This window comes from Psilocybe cubensis, chromosome 6 (assembly GCF_017499595.1).
Source record: "Psilocybe cubensis strain MGC-MH-2018 chromosome 6, whole genome shotgun sequence".
Taxonomy (NCBI): domain Eukaryota; kingdom Fungi; phylum Basidiomycota; class Agaricomycetes; order Agaricales; family Agrocybaceae; genus Psilocybe; species Psilocybe cubensis.
In genome coordinates, this window is record NC_063004.1 from 3006517 (window position 1) to 3025753 (window position 19237).

A 19237-nucleotide genomic window follows, 5' to 3' on the forward strand; every position below is an offset into this window, starting at 1 on the left:
CTATGTCGTGCTCCCAAACACCTCGTCGATGAATCGATCATAGTCATATTCTGCTTCACCGCCAGCACCACCACTACTACTGCCGTTGTTGTTGCTCTCCGGACCAGGAGCCTTGGGCATTGCCTCGCGTAGATACTCGATTGATGCTGCAGGTAGGTGGGCAAGACGCAGGTCGAGCTCTGTGACGAATGGCTATTGGAGGTGAAAATTAATCATACTGTTGACACAAATACGGGGAGTGGAAATCGATTCTAACCTTGTCTTTTGCAATACCTCTGAACGCCTCACGCAGCTGGTCTGGCGACGTCTGATCCTCCGTAATCTCCACCTACAAAACAAAGGAAATCTGAGTCAGAAACCCAGCTTCCTCTTGCATTTTTCTTCCGCCCAAAAACCAAAAAAAAGACGTAGCATGATAGTAAAAAAGGACTCACTAAGAGATTAATAAATGCCTCAAACGTGACGTTTCCATACTCGCTCACGAGTTGCTCGTATATCAGATCCATGTCCTCCTCCGAGTACACAATTCCCAAACTCGCAAGCGCCGCAATCATCTCAGCCAGGTTGAGCGTATTCGTCTCATCCTTGTCAAAGTACCGGAACGTGCTCTCGAATTCTTCCAACTGCGCTGGGGTCAAGTTCGTCATATTCCGCGAAACGATCTGATCGAATCGTGTTATTTTAGTCATACATCGAAACAGCAAACCAATCAGAACGAAATCGAGAAGAAAAAAAAAAACATACCTGATTATCAATAAACCCAATCTTCTTCGCAACCCCATGCACAACAAGCTCCAACTCAAATTCCAGATCCTGGCACGTAAACACTGTGTAATCATTTTCTTCCACATTCGCAGCCTCGCATGCCGCCTCGGCCTCTGCAAGCTCCTTGAGCGATGCCGATAGCTGCGGTAGGCGGTGTGTCTGGATATGTTGTACCTGCGCCTGCTGGGACTCGAGCGGGCCGGAGAGCGAGGCAAGGGAGGAGGAAACGTCTTGCAAGGACCGCTCGAAAGCGTGTGCGAGTGATGCGAAGCGCTTTCGCAGGTCTTCCTTGATTCTGGGAGAATGAAGAGGGTATTAGTTTGATCAATTGGCGAACTAAAAAAGGCCGAGAGATGATGAAAGAAAAAGACGGGGAAAAGGGATGACCAAACTCGATTCTGGACTGACACCTCAAAGTACCATCCCAAAATCCAACAATAAAAATGTCTAATGAGAAGCACCAAAAAAACCAAACTCACTCTCTTATCTTCGCATTCACCCCTCTCCACCTCTCACCCTCCACCCGTCCAAGCTTTTCCCACGCCTCATCCACATCCGCCAGAGTGAGTCCCGCGGGGGGCACATACTCCCTTAGGCCATACGTCTTCAACTTTGTTTGCACATTCCCAAACAGGGTCGCCAGATCCTGGCGCTCAGCGACCCATGTGCGCTTCGTTGTGGACTTGTACTGAGTGAAGGAGGCGGAGAGGGCTTTTGCTGCTGGGTACGAGGTACATGATGAGGTCGGCGTGAGAGCCCATTGGGCTTGGATGTCGGATAGAGAAGACAGGAGCTGTGTTGGTTTTATGGTTTCGGATTTTGGATTTGTATTTAGAAATATGGTGTCGTTTGATTTTTTGTTGAAGTTGGCAAAGCCAATGGGGCATCGACGGATTTATGTGAATTGAAAGAAAACGCGATAAATAAATGAAAAAGAATACGGTCCGATGTAGATGGTTAGGAGTTTGATGAGCAGAAAATATACAAAAAAAACGGAAATACATCCACTCACCAACCGCACGCGTCTTTCATAGTCATTTCTAATCAACCAGACAGACTGCATGAGCTCCGCAAACTTCTCCACGCGCCGCGAAACCGTTTCTGCCTGGTCTAGTAGCCAAAGCCAGAATGAATATCGTAATAAAATCAAAAAAGAGATCAATAAAGAAACAAATAGTGAGAGGTCGAATAAAATCAGATGCAAAACACAACAATAACCCCACCAACATATGTTTTTAAATAAAAAGATATCAGCAACCCAACACACACAAGGCAAACGGGAGAAGAAATCAAAAAATAAAAAAAAGCAGACGTACCCATCGTTGAAAACGCATGGAAGAAACTCGCAATGTACGTCATAACACTCCGTTCATCAGGGTGCGCCGAGTCGCACAAATCTTCCACTTCAAGGAGTTGCTATATGCAAGATAAAAAAAACATGAAAGTGAAAGTTGATTAGGCGGAAGAATACCAGCGGGGTCGTGTTAGTTGGTATATCATCGTCAAAAAGAGCGGGTGAAGGGACGTACAGGGATATTTAGATGTTCCGCAGCTACTTTGAATGCTAGCCGTGTGTTTCCGTGGCGGTCCGTCTGTTGTCGGTCATTCATCGCGTCAGATCGTTTCGCGTCGCATCGCATTTAAGATCATATCGCGCATCGCAATCGCATCGGTAGATTCGCCATGACGCCATGGTACAAATCGCGAGAGAGATCGAAGGTGGGATGGATATGAAAAAATGCAGCAAACGAGTTTATTGGCGAGCAAAAGCAAGAGAAAGAGGAAGAGGGGAGAAAGGAAAGACCTGTATTCGTCTGACGTCGAGCGGTGCGATGGTGAGAGAGCGACGTACCTTGTCGAGCGAAGGGTAGTCGAGGAGGTCGGGGCGGTGACAGTGGATGAGCGCGCATCTGATGTCAATTGAGATTGCCGATTATAAAATTTAGATTATGAATGAGGCAAGAAGGGGGTGGTAAGGAGAAAAGATGAAGGTAAAACAGATACGTTGGCAAGTCCCTCGCGTATCCATATTCGTGTCGCGTTTTTTTTTTTTCGTTCTTTTCGACAGGTTGCAAAGAAAATGGAAGGAAAGGAAAAAAGATGCATGGAGATAGGAAAAGTAGGTAGAGACGTACAAAGCTAATCCATCTGCCCAGCTATGCGAAAAATCCTGCACGTTCACTTCATTGTACGGCTCAGTCTTGCGCTGGCACCAGAGGAGAAGACCTTCTTTTGCAGAGAGACCTTCTTCGCTTTATCATCCGTATTCGTATTCGTCATCACAATCGTATTCGTATTCGGAAGAGTATTCGTGGGTCCGGTGTGTGTGGGAGGTGAGTGAGAGGGCGTTTGAGTGGATGAGTAGGAATATTCATGTTTGAGTAGATATAGAATTAGGAAACATAAAATAGGTAGGCGGGCGCATTAGTACCAGAATTCAATCGGGCGGGATAAAGGGAACACAGACCTGATATCTGCGATGGTAAACCGCAGAATAAGTGTCCATATCATACCGAGAATGAGCTTCAGATTTCCGTCGATAATATCTATATATTATTGCACATATATTTCTTTAGTTGTATTCAATTTCGCGAACGATATAGGCAGAGCGAGACCGCACCTTCTGGACCGATGTTCGTGAGCTTGACGTTCCGCTGGCGAATGAACTCGAGGGCTTTGTTGACATTCTCGGCTTTCTGTACGCGCATTCGTGGGTTCTTGTTATATCGCCCGAGAGAGGTGTCGCCTGGACATATGTGTCAGTGTCGGTTGTTCACAGAGATGCATGCGTCGAGATTATCCACCCATTATTTCCTAGTACACATTCAACTTGTAAGAGTGAGTACGATTACACAGAACACTAGGGCGCACCATGAGCTGAATAAGTCGGACACCATCCGATAGATCTTTGACCAGCGAGCTCATTGTCGGGTATCCATGTGCTTCAAGTTTGGTGTTTAACCTGACAATGTTGAATATTAGATTAGATTGCCTTTGATTTTGTCTTCATTATTAGCATAAGAGCTCATACCACTTGCAGAACGTGCGCTCCTGCATATCGCGCGAGCGGGCTTCGGCTTCTGGTGTGATCATCCTGGGCTTAGCCATACACTGGCGGTGGACGAAAATGTACTCAGGGGCGTGGACGAAGGGCACAGCGATCTCGCCGTGTCACGACGTCACACCTAACGCGTTCATTCAAACTCCGAAGCGCGTCCTTAGTCACACTGACAAACGCGCGTTCGCGCGGAATTGAAGCTTTCAAGAACGCCTATGTAAAATGGTACTTATCGTACACTCGTTGCATGCTCTTAATACTAAATATTCGTTCAGTTCAATTTTATGTGACGAAACCATGGTTCCATCTGCAGCCGCACCAGGTTTCCAACTCCATCTGCGCAATGCGATACGTCTCGCAAAGTGGCATATCCTAGTAGAAGATCCAACATGGAAAGCAGGCTGATATTTGGCTGATATTGGTCTTAATTAACAATCGAATAGAGATTCGATAAACATGAACAAAAAAAGGTTGTAGCATAAAAGATAAAGAAAACAAAGAAAACAGTGAAAAGGGAAGTCTAAATCAAAATCCAGATACACCCGTTCACCCCAATCAACTCATTCAATCCGTTTTCTTCATCTTCTTTTTGGGCGGTTCCACACCCGCATCACTATCTTTCTTCACCGCCGCTGGCGCCTTTGGTTTAAACTTGGGCTTCGGTTTATCTTCCCCATCCACATCCACGTCCATAGCATCCCCATTGCTTGGACCGGCCTTTGAGCTCGAGTTCGGTTTCGCAGCAGCTTTAGGCTTGGGCTTGGGTTTAGGCTTGCCCTCACCATCCACATCCATTGCGTCATCCTCCTTCTTCGCTTTTGGTTTTGGTTTTGGCTTGGGCTTTTCTGCATCGCTTCCGTCTTTGTCTTTCACAGGTGCCTTTTTCTTGACAACTTTTTTTGGTGGCGACCCACCATCGCCGTCTTCGTTATCCTTGCCCTTGCCCTTGGCTGCTTTAGCCTTTGGTTTGGGCTTGGGTTTGGTGAGCATCATGTCACCACTGGCATCAGAGGCCGTCTCAGCACCTGAGCCATCCGAAGAGTCGCTGTCCGATGGGGAGCCCGAATCGGATTCAGACGCCTCAAAGTCCTCTAAACACAGAGTCAACGACAAAATATACCCCAAAAAGAAAAACACGCACCATCATCCTCGCTATCATCATCATCCATCCCTCCACTCGTCTTCACCGCGCCGCCACCAGACGCTTTCGCCTTGGCCTTGGCACGCCTCCTCCGCGCCTCCTCCTCACTGCTCAACACACTCGCCATATCCTCATCGTCATCATCGTCATCATCATCATCCCCAGCGCCCACGGCCGCCATCAACAGATCCGCATCCGGCACCATCTCATTCTTCACCCGTACCTTCTTATCCTTCAGGTACGCATCGACAATCTCGTGCTCCTCCTTGTTGATGCTCGTGAACGTGTGTTCCGGCCCTCCGCTCTTCAGCGTGATATGGATATCGAACGTGCGACCGGCCTGAGCAGCTGACGCCGAGCCCACGCGCGAGAAGGTGACAGTGTGGATATCCGCAAGTTCAATGAGCAGTGGGGACTTGGACACGAAGAAGATGTATCGCTCGAGCATGAAAAGGTCGCCCTGGATAGCTTTTAGATTGGCTTTGAAGCCTGGGTGCCCGTCGCGCGATTGGAAGGATCCCGAGCCAATAATTTTCTTCCCAGAGAGAGCACGGAAGACGGAGGAAACGACTTCATATGTCGGGTCTTCGTAGTTCTTTTTTAGCTTGTCGTATTTCGCGAGATCCTCGCTGTAGGCAAATAGTTAGGCGTTGAGTGATTCATGATGGGTTAGGAACGTACTCGCTCATGTTCAGCTCGGCTGTAATCTCTTCTTCCCGCGTGAATTGCATGACAAGGTACTGGTAAAGCGTCTGTCCTTGTCGAATTGGCGTGCTCAAGCCCAACTACTCAACAATAATCAGTGACCTGTTAAAACAGAACAAAAAAAAACCACTACGCACGATAAATAACACCTGCTGATCATCCTTCGGCAACAAAAACAGCCTCGAAATGCTCCCATATAGCACTTTATAATCATATGTCTTTCCCCTCAACCGCAAAAAGTCCTTGAACATATCCATATCGTACCTTCCACGCGGCGTCAGGACCAATATCTCGTCAAACGAGAGTATAAGGTCTCCCGACCCGACGGAAATAGACGCCTTCTCCTTGATCGTGTCATGGAACACCTGCGCAGCGCTAATCTCCTCCTCGTCCTCGTTATCATTCTCCGCATCTGAGCCGGCGTCCGATGAGGAGCCTTTGAGTTTCGTGATGGTACCAGGGACGAAGAAGCGGATTTCAGTCAGCTCATCACCAGCTTGTTTGAGCAAAGCCGCGGATTTGGGGTTAGAGGACGAGGCGGAAGGAGTCAGGTTGGAAAATTCAAGAGAAACTTCGGTTTTTCCGGCGATATTGGAGTTGGCAACGTGGCGGAGGGGAAGCTCGAATGCGGTTCGGTCAGAGACCATAAATGCGAGCTCTTCGCCTGTGGGTGCGCTATGTTAGAGCAGAGTTGAGTTTGGAAAGGAGAGGGCTTGCCTACCATGGAAGTCGGCGACGCCCCAGTTCCACCCTTTGAAGGACGTCTCGACCGTCTCGAGCGTCACTCCGAAATGGGTTTGCAGCGTCTTTGCAAGCTTGTCATGGTCCTATACGTTAAAAGCCAATTAAATTCCTTAAATCCCCATATCCTCCTCGTGTTAGAAACAGTCAAGACACACGTACCTCCCTCGCAAAACCGTCAAAGTTGTCTCTCTTGTGGTCTTTCATGCCCACGCGCAGGCGGAAGCCGCGAGCGACGCGGAGCCACTGCGCCCACTTAACGTCGGTATTGGGAATAGCAGTCACAGCCTCCGTCTCAATACCCTTCCACGCCATCCCACTAGGTGCCATCCGGAATTCTATGCATCGTCAAAAGGTTTTTCACCAACGCAGATGCACGGAACGATAAAGCACGCAAATGGAAATGGCACCGTCAACAAGATGAACATGACATAAGAAGAGTAAACACGCACTGCCAGTTTCCGGGGACATTCCATGGTAGATCCTATCATACTGGGTCGTCATCGTTCCCTAGTCTTGACGTCGTCGTTGTCTGGAGCAAAGATGATGAGCCTGTGATGAGCAGCCAATGCTAATTTGTGACCACACAACGCATGACTGTGACACACGACGCGCTGCGGAGTTTGAATTACTTCAATGATCAGCAGCCGCTCCAATGCATTCTGGCGTCGGAGGAAGCTATGAATCTTGCAGTGATGGCTCGTTACTGGCCTTCGCAATATCAAGATAATGGTGATAATAGAACTTGGAACTTAGAAGTCAAGAAGAATACCAGACATCGCAAGGCTCATTTAAAATTAAATTGACGCGAGAGAAAGAACGAACGCAAGATAAAAAAACAAACACAACTACACATTTGAAGCGACAATATATAGATACATCTCAAGAGCTAATGTAAACAGGTACGCATCGTCTTCAAATCTTCAATAAGATAAGATGAGGGGCGGTGGGTGGACTAGAATAATGTAAAGGAATAATGGTACGGTACGGGATGATGGAATGATACATGTGTGCGCATACAGCGGCGGCGGCAATGGTAGGATAGTGATGTGTTATGACAAAAGAATGGAGTGTCTAGTTTTTCTTGAAAACTCTTGAATATATAAACACGGAAGAGATGAACAGATCGGCAAAAAAAAAAATAGAACAACAGAAAGGAGATATACGAACAAATAGAATAATGCAGAAGGAATGAAAGAATAACCAGATAACAGAAAGAACCCAAAGGTAAAAATAATCTAATGTTTGGCAAGGAGCGAACCCGGTTCGAAAACGTCATGGTGCGGTAAGGACTGTGCGACCCCGATCGGAGGTAAGGAGACGAGGGGCTGTTGATTTGATCTGACCGGTGTGTATTTCTTCGTTCCTGCCCGTGAAACTGCTGCACCGTTGCTGTTGCCGTTGGTGCCCGTAGTTTTAGGGTTGAACAAGATGTGCCGCTCTTGGTGAAGAACATATGACTGAAAGCGGAGAACTATTCTCAGCACAAAATCACAATGAAACGTAACATATATGGGACGTACACGAGCCACGAGAATCTTTTCAATCCAGATTTGTCCATCCTTTTCGTTGCATGAGAAAGTGTGCATATAGTCCGCGGTATTTTCAAAAAATGACAAGTTGTCGGTAGATTTTACGGCGAATGCAAACGGTTTTGGCGCACGATGGTGTCGGGTGATGGTATACGCGTCAAAGTTTGACAAAGAGCAGATGAGAACCTCGTCTTTGCCCTGTAATAATTACGCGATCAGCTGCATGGTAATAATCTCAAAAGAATGTCGACCTACGTTATCACGTTTGGCTAGATACAAATTGTGTTCTCGAAGGTGCAACCACCGTTTGCTCCATTTGCCTCGTTTTACTTCCCATTCAATATAACCAGAATGGGTAGGGGAGCTTGTTGGAATGGCCTGGATAAAGATATGAGATGTTATTAACCAAACAGGTTTAAAACTGACGTACATGGATATTGAGTGGGACGGCTAGGGGAGTCAGCCTCAAAACAAAGTAGTTCACGCTTTTGTCTTTGAGCCAGGAAGACTGCACATCAGCAAGCAATTCATAGCTTCGGACAGGACGTTCTAGAAGGCAAAACATGAGATCATGTATGATAAAAAAAAGCTCTGAATGCGTACCCATTCCAAAGTCTTGAGCAACCTCGAAGACCATCCATCCGCCACTACCTGCCCAGCCATTCAAGGCACCTTGAGCTTCCATCATTGAAACAATATCGCCAGCGGTAGTTGTGGGCCCAATCTCAACCATGTGGAATTGCTGGAGGTTGCCTACAAACACGCGCTGCTGCGAGACCACAACTTTATTAGCGAGAGGCGGCAGAGGAGGCTGAGCAGGAGCGCTCCTGGGCGCGCGTTCCACATCTCCGGATGTTCGTGTCGATGGATTGCGCCCCTCTGCAGTGCCTGGCCTTACATTCTTTCTTGGATCATCATGACTGGTTCGGCCGTGCATGCTTGCGGGTAGCGGCGGCACCGGTTCAATGGAACGTTCGCCTCCGGGCCTCGATTGAGATGGTGATCGTCGACGTGGAGCACGGGTCGCTGAGGTCACAGAACGTCCCAGTCGAGGGTCAGCATCTGCGCCAAAGCGTGGGTCATCCACAGGGACAGGGCGGTGGCTGCGCGTCGCAGATGTCACAGAGCGGCCTAAACGCTGCTCAGCTTCAGAGGGATGCGGCATTGTTCGTGGATCTTCCACGCCGACGGAACGATGTTCTGATGGGCGATGGAATGAGCGCATGGGACGGAGACTCGGAACCGGGGGGACATTCGTTTGGCCCATAGGCGATGATGGAGAAAATTGGTGTTGTGTCTGCGTCGAAGGGTCTCTGATACTCCGGCTACGCGTTGCAGGAGATGATGCCGAAGGCGACGCTGCAGAATAAGGAGGTAAAGGTTGATGATCAGCGGACGGCTTGGAGACTGATTTGGAACGTTGGCGCAGAGCAAGCTGTTGATGCTGTTGTTGGAGAAGATATAACTGTTGTTGCTGATATGCCGGCGGCGACGCTTCCGCTAGTTGCACATTCTGGAGTTTCCTTGCCAAATCGTGCGGGTTGAAAGCACCCGCCGTGGGAGCCTTACCCGGCAGCGTCGTCGTTCTCTGTCTCTGAAGAGCACTGACAGATGATGCAGCGTGCATAGCAGCATCACGAGAGCTGGACCCAACGTTGCCATCTTGCATAGAGGGCCCGGCTCCAGCAGGCCGCAGCGTCTCCTGTCGCGCTCGCCGCTCTGCATTTCCGTTCTCCATCCGCAACGCCTTCTCCCGCTTACGCTGCTCTCGCTCCTCCCGGAATTGCCGTCGTATCGTTTGCTGTGCTGTCAATGCGCCTGGGATGCGTTGCGCGAGGGGTACGTCATCGTCGGAGTCGCTGGTGCTGTCATCGTCCTCGCTTTCGTCTTCGGATGCATAGCGGCTACTGTGTTTGGAAGAAGCAGGGAAGTCCATTGGTTTTAACGAAGGAGATCTCGAGGATGCAGTCACGAAAGAACCCGTGACGGATGGCGACCGTAAAATAACAGACCCGCCCGCGTTTGCTCTGGGCGCCAAGCGATTTTTCGAGGACGAGGCGCTGATTTCGCCGTAGTTGTCTGCACTGTCATCGTCGCTGGAAGAATGCGAAGTGATCTTGGACACACTGTCGTGTACATACGTACGCTCCAATGCTCGGCGCCTCCTCTTCTCTTCCTCTCCATCTTCATCGTCGCTATCTCCTCTCCTTCTTACGCCTCGATAGTCGCGCGATCCCATAGAATAGTAGTAAGCGTTCGATGTGATACTATTGGCCTGTTGCGCGTGTGAACTGCCTGCTTTATACGATTGAGATATTGATGACGCTGCAGAGTGTCCACGAGAGCGATAGCCCGTAGAATCGTTGGGCTCGCCTGAGGCCCTTGGTCTCATAGTTGTAGTCCGATACCGAAGCGGATGGCCAGATGCTAGTGCGTTTGAACGAGACATCAACTCGTCGTCGGAAGTCAAGGAAGTGAGCTGTGTATTGGAGTCTGATTCGGAAACGAGCGGTGATATTCCGGGCTCCACAGGTGACAGATTTGTGGAGGCTGACAGTGATAAATCGTGTTGGTCTGAAGAGGAAGAGGAAGAAGGCAAGTCAGCCGCTCTGGGGACTGTTGAAGTAGGCTGGCCGTGGGCGACCTCGACACTCGTGGCGGTCGTGAGGCTCTCCTTCTCTTTCCCAACGACGACGTCACGGTGGACTTCTTCCGCAACTATAACCTTATCGAACCCGAAGCCGTACCCTCCATCGCCGTCCGTGAGTTCCGTGAGTCCTTCAGGCATACTAACTCCCCTGTCCGTCTCCGTTATGAACGCCGCGTCCCACGTAATTCCTGCTTCTCTAACATCTTCAACTGAAGAAGAAGATGAAAAGGCGTGCCTAGCAGACTCAGTATGAAACAACGATTCATCCTCTCCAGGACCTGCGTTCGGCGCAAAGAGTGCCGAGTGCCTAGGTGCCTGGTACGTACTCGCCAACGCGCGGGCATGGGAGTAAGGGTAATAGGTGTAATCGTAGTCTCCCGGGGTAGGGGACTGAACCATGTCACTGTCATCAGACAAGGATCGCGTTCGCGACAGACTGGGGTGGCTGCTGCTGCTGTGAGTGCCATCGCCTCTCAACCAGTCGCTCTCCGCCGAGTGTGCGTCGTGTCCTGAACCAGCCACGCTCTCGCCATCCATATCTAATTCGAGTGATGATAAACTTCGACTAGGACCCACGAAGCGTCGATATGACCACCGCTCTTCTCTTATTCGCCCCTTGCTTTCCGCGCGATCATCACCCGTATCAGCTTGCTCGACAGCACTCGCTGAATCAATGGAACCCATAGATGAATCAGAACGCGTCGAGAACGACCGGTTCAAGGAAGTAGACAAAGGGGGCGACGAGAACATCGCCAATCCTTGAACCACATCTGATTGTACACCCGGACCCTCCACCTCCGCCTCTGTGTTGTCGTCGACCAGCTTTCCAAGGTAGGAGTATTCCTCCGTAAACGAATTCCTATCGACGGTCGCTCCTTGCGCTGCAACCGCCAATAACCCACTATGTGAAAGCCCATCGTCAACAGGAATTGGCATAGCGGAGCCATTTCCAACTCCATGTCCATCCTCGCTGCACGCCCTGCTTGGGTGTTGATACCGATCCAAAAAGTCTCCAAAGTATCCATCCGACCCCTCCTCCTCTGCCTCCTGCTGCACAACTACGTCCTGCGCGTCTTCCACACTAACTTTGGGCGGCTCCGCCTCTTCGACTACCGGCAGGCGCGTCGGCCCTGCCACATTCGAGAGCGGCTGCAATGGTGCGTCTGGCGCAGCTATGGTCGGCGACGACGTGGACTTCCATGACGTCCCAGGATACCCAGAAACAGGCACAACCATCTCGACATCAGCGGCTATCGAGCCGAGCGCGAGGATCTGGCTCGGTAGGAGCGGCTGCGGCCTGGCTATTTTCAGCGGCGTGGGTGGTGGGAGGTGTAGCGGCGCGTGCTGCTGCGGAGGCGGGGGTGGAGGTGGATGCATGGGCGCTGGCGGTGGGGGTGGGTGATACCCACTCGTTGGCGCGGACGCGAACGTCGTCGCTGTTGCGGGTGGGGTGAAAGATGCTGAAGAAGATGATGATGAAGGAGATGAAGGAGAGGCGGGCGACAAGGATGGCGATCGCATGGATGGAGACGTCGATACAGATGGTGTGGAAGAAGTGGGGTGAGGGGGCTGTAGAAGAGGCGACGGAGACACTGCGCGAGATTGAATAGGCGATGTCATGGTCGAAAGCGCAGGTGAATATGTGGGCGGAGAAACTGTAGAATTAGATGAATATGTTGGAAGTGGAGGCGACGAGGGAGTCGCTTTTGACAGCACAACTGGAGGAGTCTGTACAAGGGCACTTGGGGTGGGTTCGACAACTGCATTCGAACCTGACACGGGTCCCGCTGCTGCTGAAGCCGTATTCGGAACATTGAAACTCGAATTCGAAGCCGACGCGCTAGGTGGCGGAGGCGGCGGCGCAGCCTCGTCGTCCGAAGGCAAATCCCAAGGCTCAAACGGCAGTCCTGCACCAACACGTCCTTTTCGCACCTACATTATAATAATCATATTAACACAAATAAAACACGGCTTTTGAAAAACTTAATCACCTTCTTTGTCAGCACGACATTCATCCTCGCTAGTGTGTCGAGCGATGGCAAACTTGGCCTCGGGGAGAATGCTGGACGCTGGTGCGCAGGTCGCGCGCGCTGCGGGGGCGGGGCAGGTGGTGAAGACGGGGCAGAGAGTGAAGGAGTCTTCGCAACAACGCTGGAGCTTGACAACGATGAGGAAGAAACAACGGGTGATTTAGCCATGGAAATAGACGAAAGAGACGGCGATTTTGAGAGCGTTGTCAGAGAAAGCGTAGAGGTCGACGCGGACGGCGCGTTATGAGCGATCGGTGAGGAGGGTAGATGCACCGGTGCATGTCCAACAAGCGAAGAGGGACTTGAAATTGAACTTGTACTTGCGCTACTAGGTGTGATGGTCATATCCGACGACACAGACGATGAGATGGCCCCAGCCACCGACGGTAACATCACTGGCGATTCATGCAACGGCGAGCGAGGGATCGGGATGGGTGGCGGCGGAAGTGGGACGACCACAGGCGCAGGCGCAGGCGGTGGGTGCGGGTGGTGGTGAAATCGACCTAGGCCCATTGACTCGGACGGCGCCGATGTGAGATTTGCGAATGGGTCGTCGTCAATCAGGAACGCGGGGGGTGGCGAGCTGCGTGGAGAGAGTGGGGTCGTGGACGGAGATGAGGGAGAAGAGACAGATGGGATGTCGGTCGCGACGAAGGGGGGTGATGTGATGAACGAGGTTGTGGAGGGCGAGTGTAGTGAAGAGGCCATGCTCAGACTCATACTCATGCTAAATGTCATACTCCGTTTCCGCTGGTGCCCTTCGCTCGTCGCGTTGCTGACTGCACTGGAGTTCGAGATTGCATTCGCGCTGCCATGGCTCGCCTTTGACTGGCTTCCTGCAGCCGACAGTGCACGCATCCTTGACGCGTACTTCACGGTCCCGTGCCCTTGTCCAGGCACAGCAGTAGATGTTGATGGCGTAGACGTCGCTTCAGGTGTCAGCGGGGGCGTTGTACCACCGATGGCGGATTGCAGGAAGGATGGCACGAAAATAGACTGGAGCGACCCGCGTTTTTTGGACATGGTGGGTGATGTGGGCGTGGGCGGCGGGTTCTGAATCTCTAAGGGTGCGGGCGTTGGGAACAGGATAGATCTATTTTCAGGTCTAGGCGTAAATGCAGAGATGGACGGGGATGCCTTGTCGCGTCTTGATGAGGACGAAATGAGGTCAGACGCGCGTGGAGGTGGAGACGGAGATCTTGATGGTGGTTTCGTGACGTCGTAATAGTACTGGTATATGTCAGCGTAATATTCCTCTTCCTGGCTTAATCTATGGGTGATTGAGGCGGTGGTGTTACAGGGAGTAGTACAGGCAGAATTTGTGCCACAAGAACTGGAAGGGGAAGTAGTGGTGGTGGAAGCAGGACTAAGGACAGGATAGTCGTGCTGGAACTGGGCGTCCTGTTTCCCAGAAATGCGAGACTGGAGAAAGACAGAAAAAAGAGACGCGTGAGTAAAGTAAACAAAGGTAAGGTATGTGTAAGCGGTATGCTATCAGGGCTGCGCCTCGAGTCACTGGTCTGCCAGGACGGTTAGGATATGTTGATGTTAAACAAGTGAACATAGACGCAAGGCAAAATTTCCGAGCGAAACGGCGACTAAAACCCCCTCATACTCCGAGCGGATGTCATGGATATCGATCTCTGGATACTTCAGACACCGCGCTGGCGTATGGATACCATGACCACGTAGCCAGTAATTGCGAAATTAAAGGCAAGACAGCTCGAAACACTTACCAAGAGCGTTTCCTCGTGCAACTGTTCCTCAGCTGAAACTCTGGATCGCGCAAGGCGCTCTCTAGGCGGGTCTCTGACCAGAATCAGGCTATCCTTGTCGATGAAGGGGTCGAGGTTGCTGCGGCCAATAGCAACAACCAATCTCTTCTTGTTGACGTTCCTCTTCTTCTTCGCCTTGCTCTCGTGCTCGTTATCGTTAATGGTCAAAGGCGGAAGCAGCGCAGGCCTCCCGCTCTGGCTATTGCTGCCATTGCTATTGGCCGACGCCATCCCAATGGTCGTTAATTAATAATTGCAATTCCGCGTGGGTGGTATCGCCCTTCGGAGAAACAGTTTTTTTTGTTGCCAAAGCAGGCGAACCAATTGCGTGGGGTCTCCGGTGCCGGTTGGAATTTGGAAAAAAATACGGGGTACAAAAAAACACGATCAGATCCGCTTTCCTCTTGGTGCGGGTGCGGGTGGATTATAGTTATAGCGCGTACGCTGTGGTCGTTGGTGGTGTCGTTGTCGTGGGCGTGGTGGTGGTTCTGAAAGAAAGAAATGATATGGATAGAATTAGTGTAGGAGTAAGGATTAGACTGGGAAAGTCGACGGTATTGTGTGAACTTGAATGCTTGGCACATCAATCAACGAAGTAAACAAACCGTGATCGACAGCTATTACAGCAGCGCGCTCATCACTGCTGTCTACCTTCACAGCTTCACCGCCGACAGTCAGTCTTGAAAGCTTGAAAGTTGACACTGCACTTGAGCCGAGTTGAGTCTGAAACCATCGCCTTGGTGGTGTAAATCTACTACGATGGTGCACAGCGCTCCTACTACCACCCAACGACGACCTCTTGACGACAATCCCCAGGTACGCCAAAGTCAACTTTGTTAAATTAAACATGAGAATCTGTAAGCCTGGAGACTTACCACACACGCAAACACGCACCGCAGGCGGACGCGCACAACAAAACGGCGCACAAACGCGAGCCCAGATTGGGTCTCGCTAATCAACTTACAAAGATATTGAGACCGAAAGACAAAAGGGAAACAAATGACCTTCGTTGCTTGACTAGAACGCTACGCAACGAAGGTAAATATATTATAGTAATTTACTACACATCATGTATTGACTAGAACGCTACGCAACGAAGAGAGCGTTGTCCCTTCTGTTTCAGCGAGTGAGGCTGCCGATCCCGACAGCCTTCCACTTTTTTTTTGAAGCCGACTACGTACCACCGCCGCACACTGTTACCGTTACCGTAAATTGCCCACACTGTATACCGAATCGTCGCGGACCACTCGAGCGTCGACCCAACGACGAGAAGAGCTTGGATTACCCTCAGAGCTTGTTCCAGGCCTTACTGTTTTCCGCAAACCACGAACTGAACCCCAAGGTCCACCGCCGTCACCGTCTGCCTCATCAGTGAATCTCAGCTTCTCAGATTCAGCGACCTCTAACTCAGAGGACGAAGACCATACCGACACACACACTCCCACCGCGATCAGCAATCCGATCAGAGATCGACGCAATCGCCGCAACCCTAGGTATCCCACCGTTGTCAGAGTCAAGATGCCAAACGATGACGATAAACCGCTCGCTACGGTTGTCCAAAATAAGATGAAGGACGTACCGATTCTCACACCAGGGAAGATTGATCCTCTGGTAATGCAGCAGTGGGCGGTTGCTTGCCGCAAATACATGAAGCATGCAGCGAAGTCGCCAAAAGAAGTTGTGAAGTTTGTGGCCGATGGAATGCAAGAACCAAGACTGGTGGCTTGGTATCAAGCAGATTCCACACGGATTGATGAACTGCCGCTGGAGAAATATCTGGAGGAGCTTCAAGTGCTCGTGTTGGAGAAGAAGTGGGCTCACAAAGTCCGTGAACAGATCCTAACGTCCTATCAGGGCGACCGTATTTTCATCGACTGGAAGATCGAAATGGAGAATTTGAATGCGATCTTGAAGACGATGGCACCAGAGGGGTACGCCTTCCCCAATGAAGCATTGAAGATACAGCTCGAGTCACACTTGAACCAGGAGCTTCGTGAGTCGCTCGGATTCGAGCCAGTCAAGGCCACCGAATTAGCCGCCTGGTCACTGGAAGTAAAGGACCGTGACGACCGCCTTCGTGAGGAACGTGCACGCACCCAACGTCAAATCGATGCGAGCTACGCAACACGAGTGGCTGCACGCAGGCTTGACAAGAAATCCTTGTTATTGCGTCTCTCGGATAGTCCAAATCCCAACCCTCGACCATCAAACAGCGAGTTCGATAATGGGGTGCGAAGGCCACTGTTACCTAAAATCACAGCAGAAGAACGTACATTACTCGACAATCACAATGGCTGTACCAAATGCCGTCGATTTTACGTCAACCACCGCGCAAGGAACTGCCCAAATGGATGGCCAACAGCAAACGGATACAAGACCCTTACAGAAGAGATGGCATTAAAGGCACAACGTGAGAAGGATGCCAAAGAGCAGGGCACTAGGAAGTCCTTGCCCGTGGGGCAAATCAATGCTTCCTCCTCATATACCGTGCATGACGAGGAGACAGATTCTGATTCGTACGTCCCTACCATGTCTATGACCGTTCCGCACCTCTTTCCAGTTATGGAGATTGAGGGGCCAGCGGTTGTGGATTTTCCTCTTCGCATTCGACCAATGCTTGATACGGGATCTCCTTCCACAGTGATTGACGAGACACTCGTCACCCAGCTCGGCCTCCCCCGATATCCACTACCACCCGCCGAGGACAATTTGTCATCGATTGACAATACACCGCTAGAATGCAGGGAGTATGTTAAGATTCGGGTTGCATCAGGAAACGGGAGCTGGATATCACGGACACATAAAGCAAAGATTCATCAAAACCTATCTATACCGCTGCTACTTGGATTGTCATTTCTTTCCCCAGAAAATATAGTCATTGATACTCGGAAACGAACGGCTATTGATAAGCGTTCTGGATATGATTTAATGAATCCACCAACAAGAGATACTCTTGCTGCAAAGAGCACTGCTATCTGTGAGGGATTAAAGACGGACGCAGGGATAGATCAGGACAAACAGAGAAGATCGGCCATGGCAAAGGAACAACATCTGCGATCACAGGTCGAACCAGAGCGTGCAAAACAGTTGGTAGCAGCGATTAATGAGCAAATCAGCAACATTCAATTTCAGCAGAAGCTATTGCGCATGGACAAAGAAATGAAAGAGAAATATCGAGATCGCTTTCCTGACCGCCTACCAGACAACGTAGATATTCCTGATCACATATATCACCGGATACGATTGGTGGACAAAGACAAGATACATGCGGGTCGAGGATACGCTGCTCCAAAGAAATATCACGATGCATGGAAGAAGCTTCTTGACGAGCATCTGGCCGCGGGACGTATCCGACCATCCTCATCTGAATATGCATCGCCAGCATTCTGCATTCCAAAGTATAAAAACGGAGTACCTGACCTGTCAGTACCACCACGATGGGTAAACGATTATCGGGAGATCAATAAGAACACTATATCTGACAAATTTCCACTTCCACGAGTAGATGACATTCTTGCAGACTGTGGAAAAGGCAAATTCTTTGCAAAATTAGACATGACCAACAGTTTCTTCCAAACACGAGTACACCCAGACGACATTCACTTGACAGCTGTGCGTACACCATGGGGCCTATACGAATGGGTTGTGATGCCAATGGGCGGGAAGAATGCGCCAGCTACACATCAACGGCGAATGACAGATGCATTACGGGAACTCATTGCACAAGTATGTCACGTCTATCTAGACGATATTGTGATCTGGGCAGACACCTTGGAACAACTATCAGAACGAGTAGAAAAGGTCTTGAAAGCGCTTCGGAAAGCGGGACTTTATTGTAATGCGAAGAAATCAGTCCTTTTTGCAACTGAAATTATCTTTCTGGGACATGTTATTTCCGCAAACGGCATTCACGCAGACCCTGCAAAGACAGACCGAATCAAGAAATGGCCACGACCAACAAACGCAACAAATGTACGTGGATTTCTAGGACTCACAAGATATCTGGCTGTCTTTCTCCCTGCGCTCGCGGAACATACTAGCATCTTATCACCACTGACAAGCAAAGAATGCGATCGCGACTTCCCCAAATGGACCGCCGATCATGATCGAGCCTTTAACGCAATCAAGGAACTGGTTACAGGGGCGGAATGCCTCACTGTCATTGATTACGATGACCCTGAAGGGAAGATCTACGTGACAACAGATGCAAGCGATAGGCGAACAGGTGCAGTCTTGAGTTTTGGAAAAGATTGGGAATCAGCAAGACCAGTTGCATACGATTCATATCAGCTGAAAGACGCAGAAAAGAACTATCCAACACACGAAAAAGAACTCCTGGCAATTGTGAAAGCATTGAAAAAGTGGCGCAGCAGTCTTTTAGGGGTCAAATTTGAAGTCTACACTGACCACCGAACATTGGAATATTTTCAGGCGCAGAAAGAGATGTCACGTCGGCAGATGAGATGGTCGATGTACATGGCAGATTTCGATTTCGAGATATGTTACATCCGAGGGGAGGAAAATGTAGCAGCAGATGCCCTATCAAGGATGCCGGACGAAGAGCCAAATTCAAGATTTGCAGCCTGTGCATTGGCCTATACACGGAACCCTAATCGCGCCCCAAGAGGATTTGTGGGATCAGTGTTATCTATTGAAATTGACCAGGAGTTTGTACAGGCAATAAAGGATGGGTATGATGCCGATCCGTTTGTTAAGCAATTTCGAGATGGAATGCAAAAGCACAGTCTAACAGGAGCACGAGAAGAAGAAGGGCTGATTTATCTTGGACAAAGACTAGTAATCCCAAACGATAGGAAGATCCGAGAACGACTGTATTATC

The 19237-nt window shown here is 50.1% G+C and overlaps 3 protein-coding genes across 3 annotated transcripts; all 3 read right to left on the bottom strand.

The window, feature by feature from the left end:
- JR316_0007428 (Alpha-actinin-like protein 1) lies at positions 1–3858 on the bottom strand (the record flags this gene model as incomplete). Its single annotated transcript, XM_047893170.1, has 12 exons — positions 1–192; positions 257–328; positions 435–662; positions 745–1060; positions 1245–1558; positions 1778–1875; positions 2082–2181; positions 2618–2675; positions 3233–3311; positions 3386–3511; positions 3627–3727; positions 3797–3858. 12 exons carry the CDS (start codon positions 3856–3858, stop codon positions 1–3), a joined length of 1746 nt encoding a protein of 581 aa, XP_047748452.1.
- Positions 3859–4387: 529 nt separating this feature from the next.
- On the bottom strand, positions 4388–6914 carry JR316_0007429 (FACT complex subunit POB3; the record flags this gene model as incomplete). Its single annotated transcript, XM_047893171.1, has 7 exons — positions 4388–4914; positions 4965–5593; positions 5646–5749; positions 5807–6333; positions 6391–6496; positions 6573–6748; positions 6863–6914. The coding sequence occupies 7 exons, from the start codon at positions 6912–6914 to the stop codon at positions 4388–4390; spliced, it is 2121 nt and encodes a 706-aa protein (XP_047748453.1).
- A 734-nt stretch (positions 6915–7648) lies between these two features.
- Positions 7649–14628, bottom strand: JR316_0007430 (uncharacterized protein; the record flags this gene model as incomplete). Its single annotated transcript, XM_047893172.1, has 7 exons — positions 7649–7870; positions 7934–8140; positions 8198–8320; positions 8373–8491; positions 8546–12524; positions 12584–14044; positions 14359–14628. 7 exons carry the CDS (start codon positions 14626–14628, stop codon positions 7649–7651), a joined length of 6381 nt encoding a protein of 2126 aa, XP_047748454.1.
- Positions 14629–19237: the final 4609 nt, after the last annotated feature.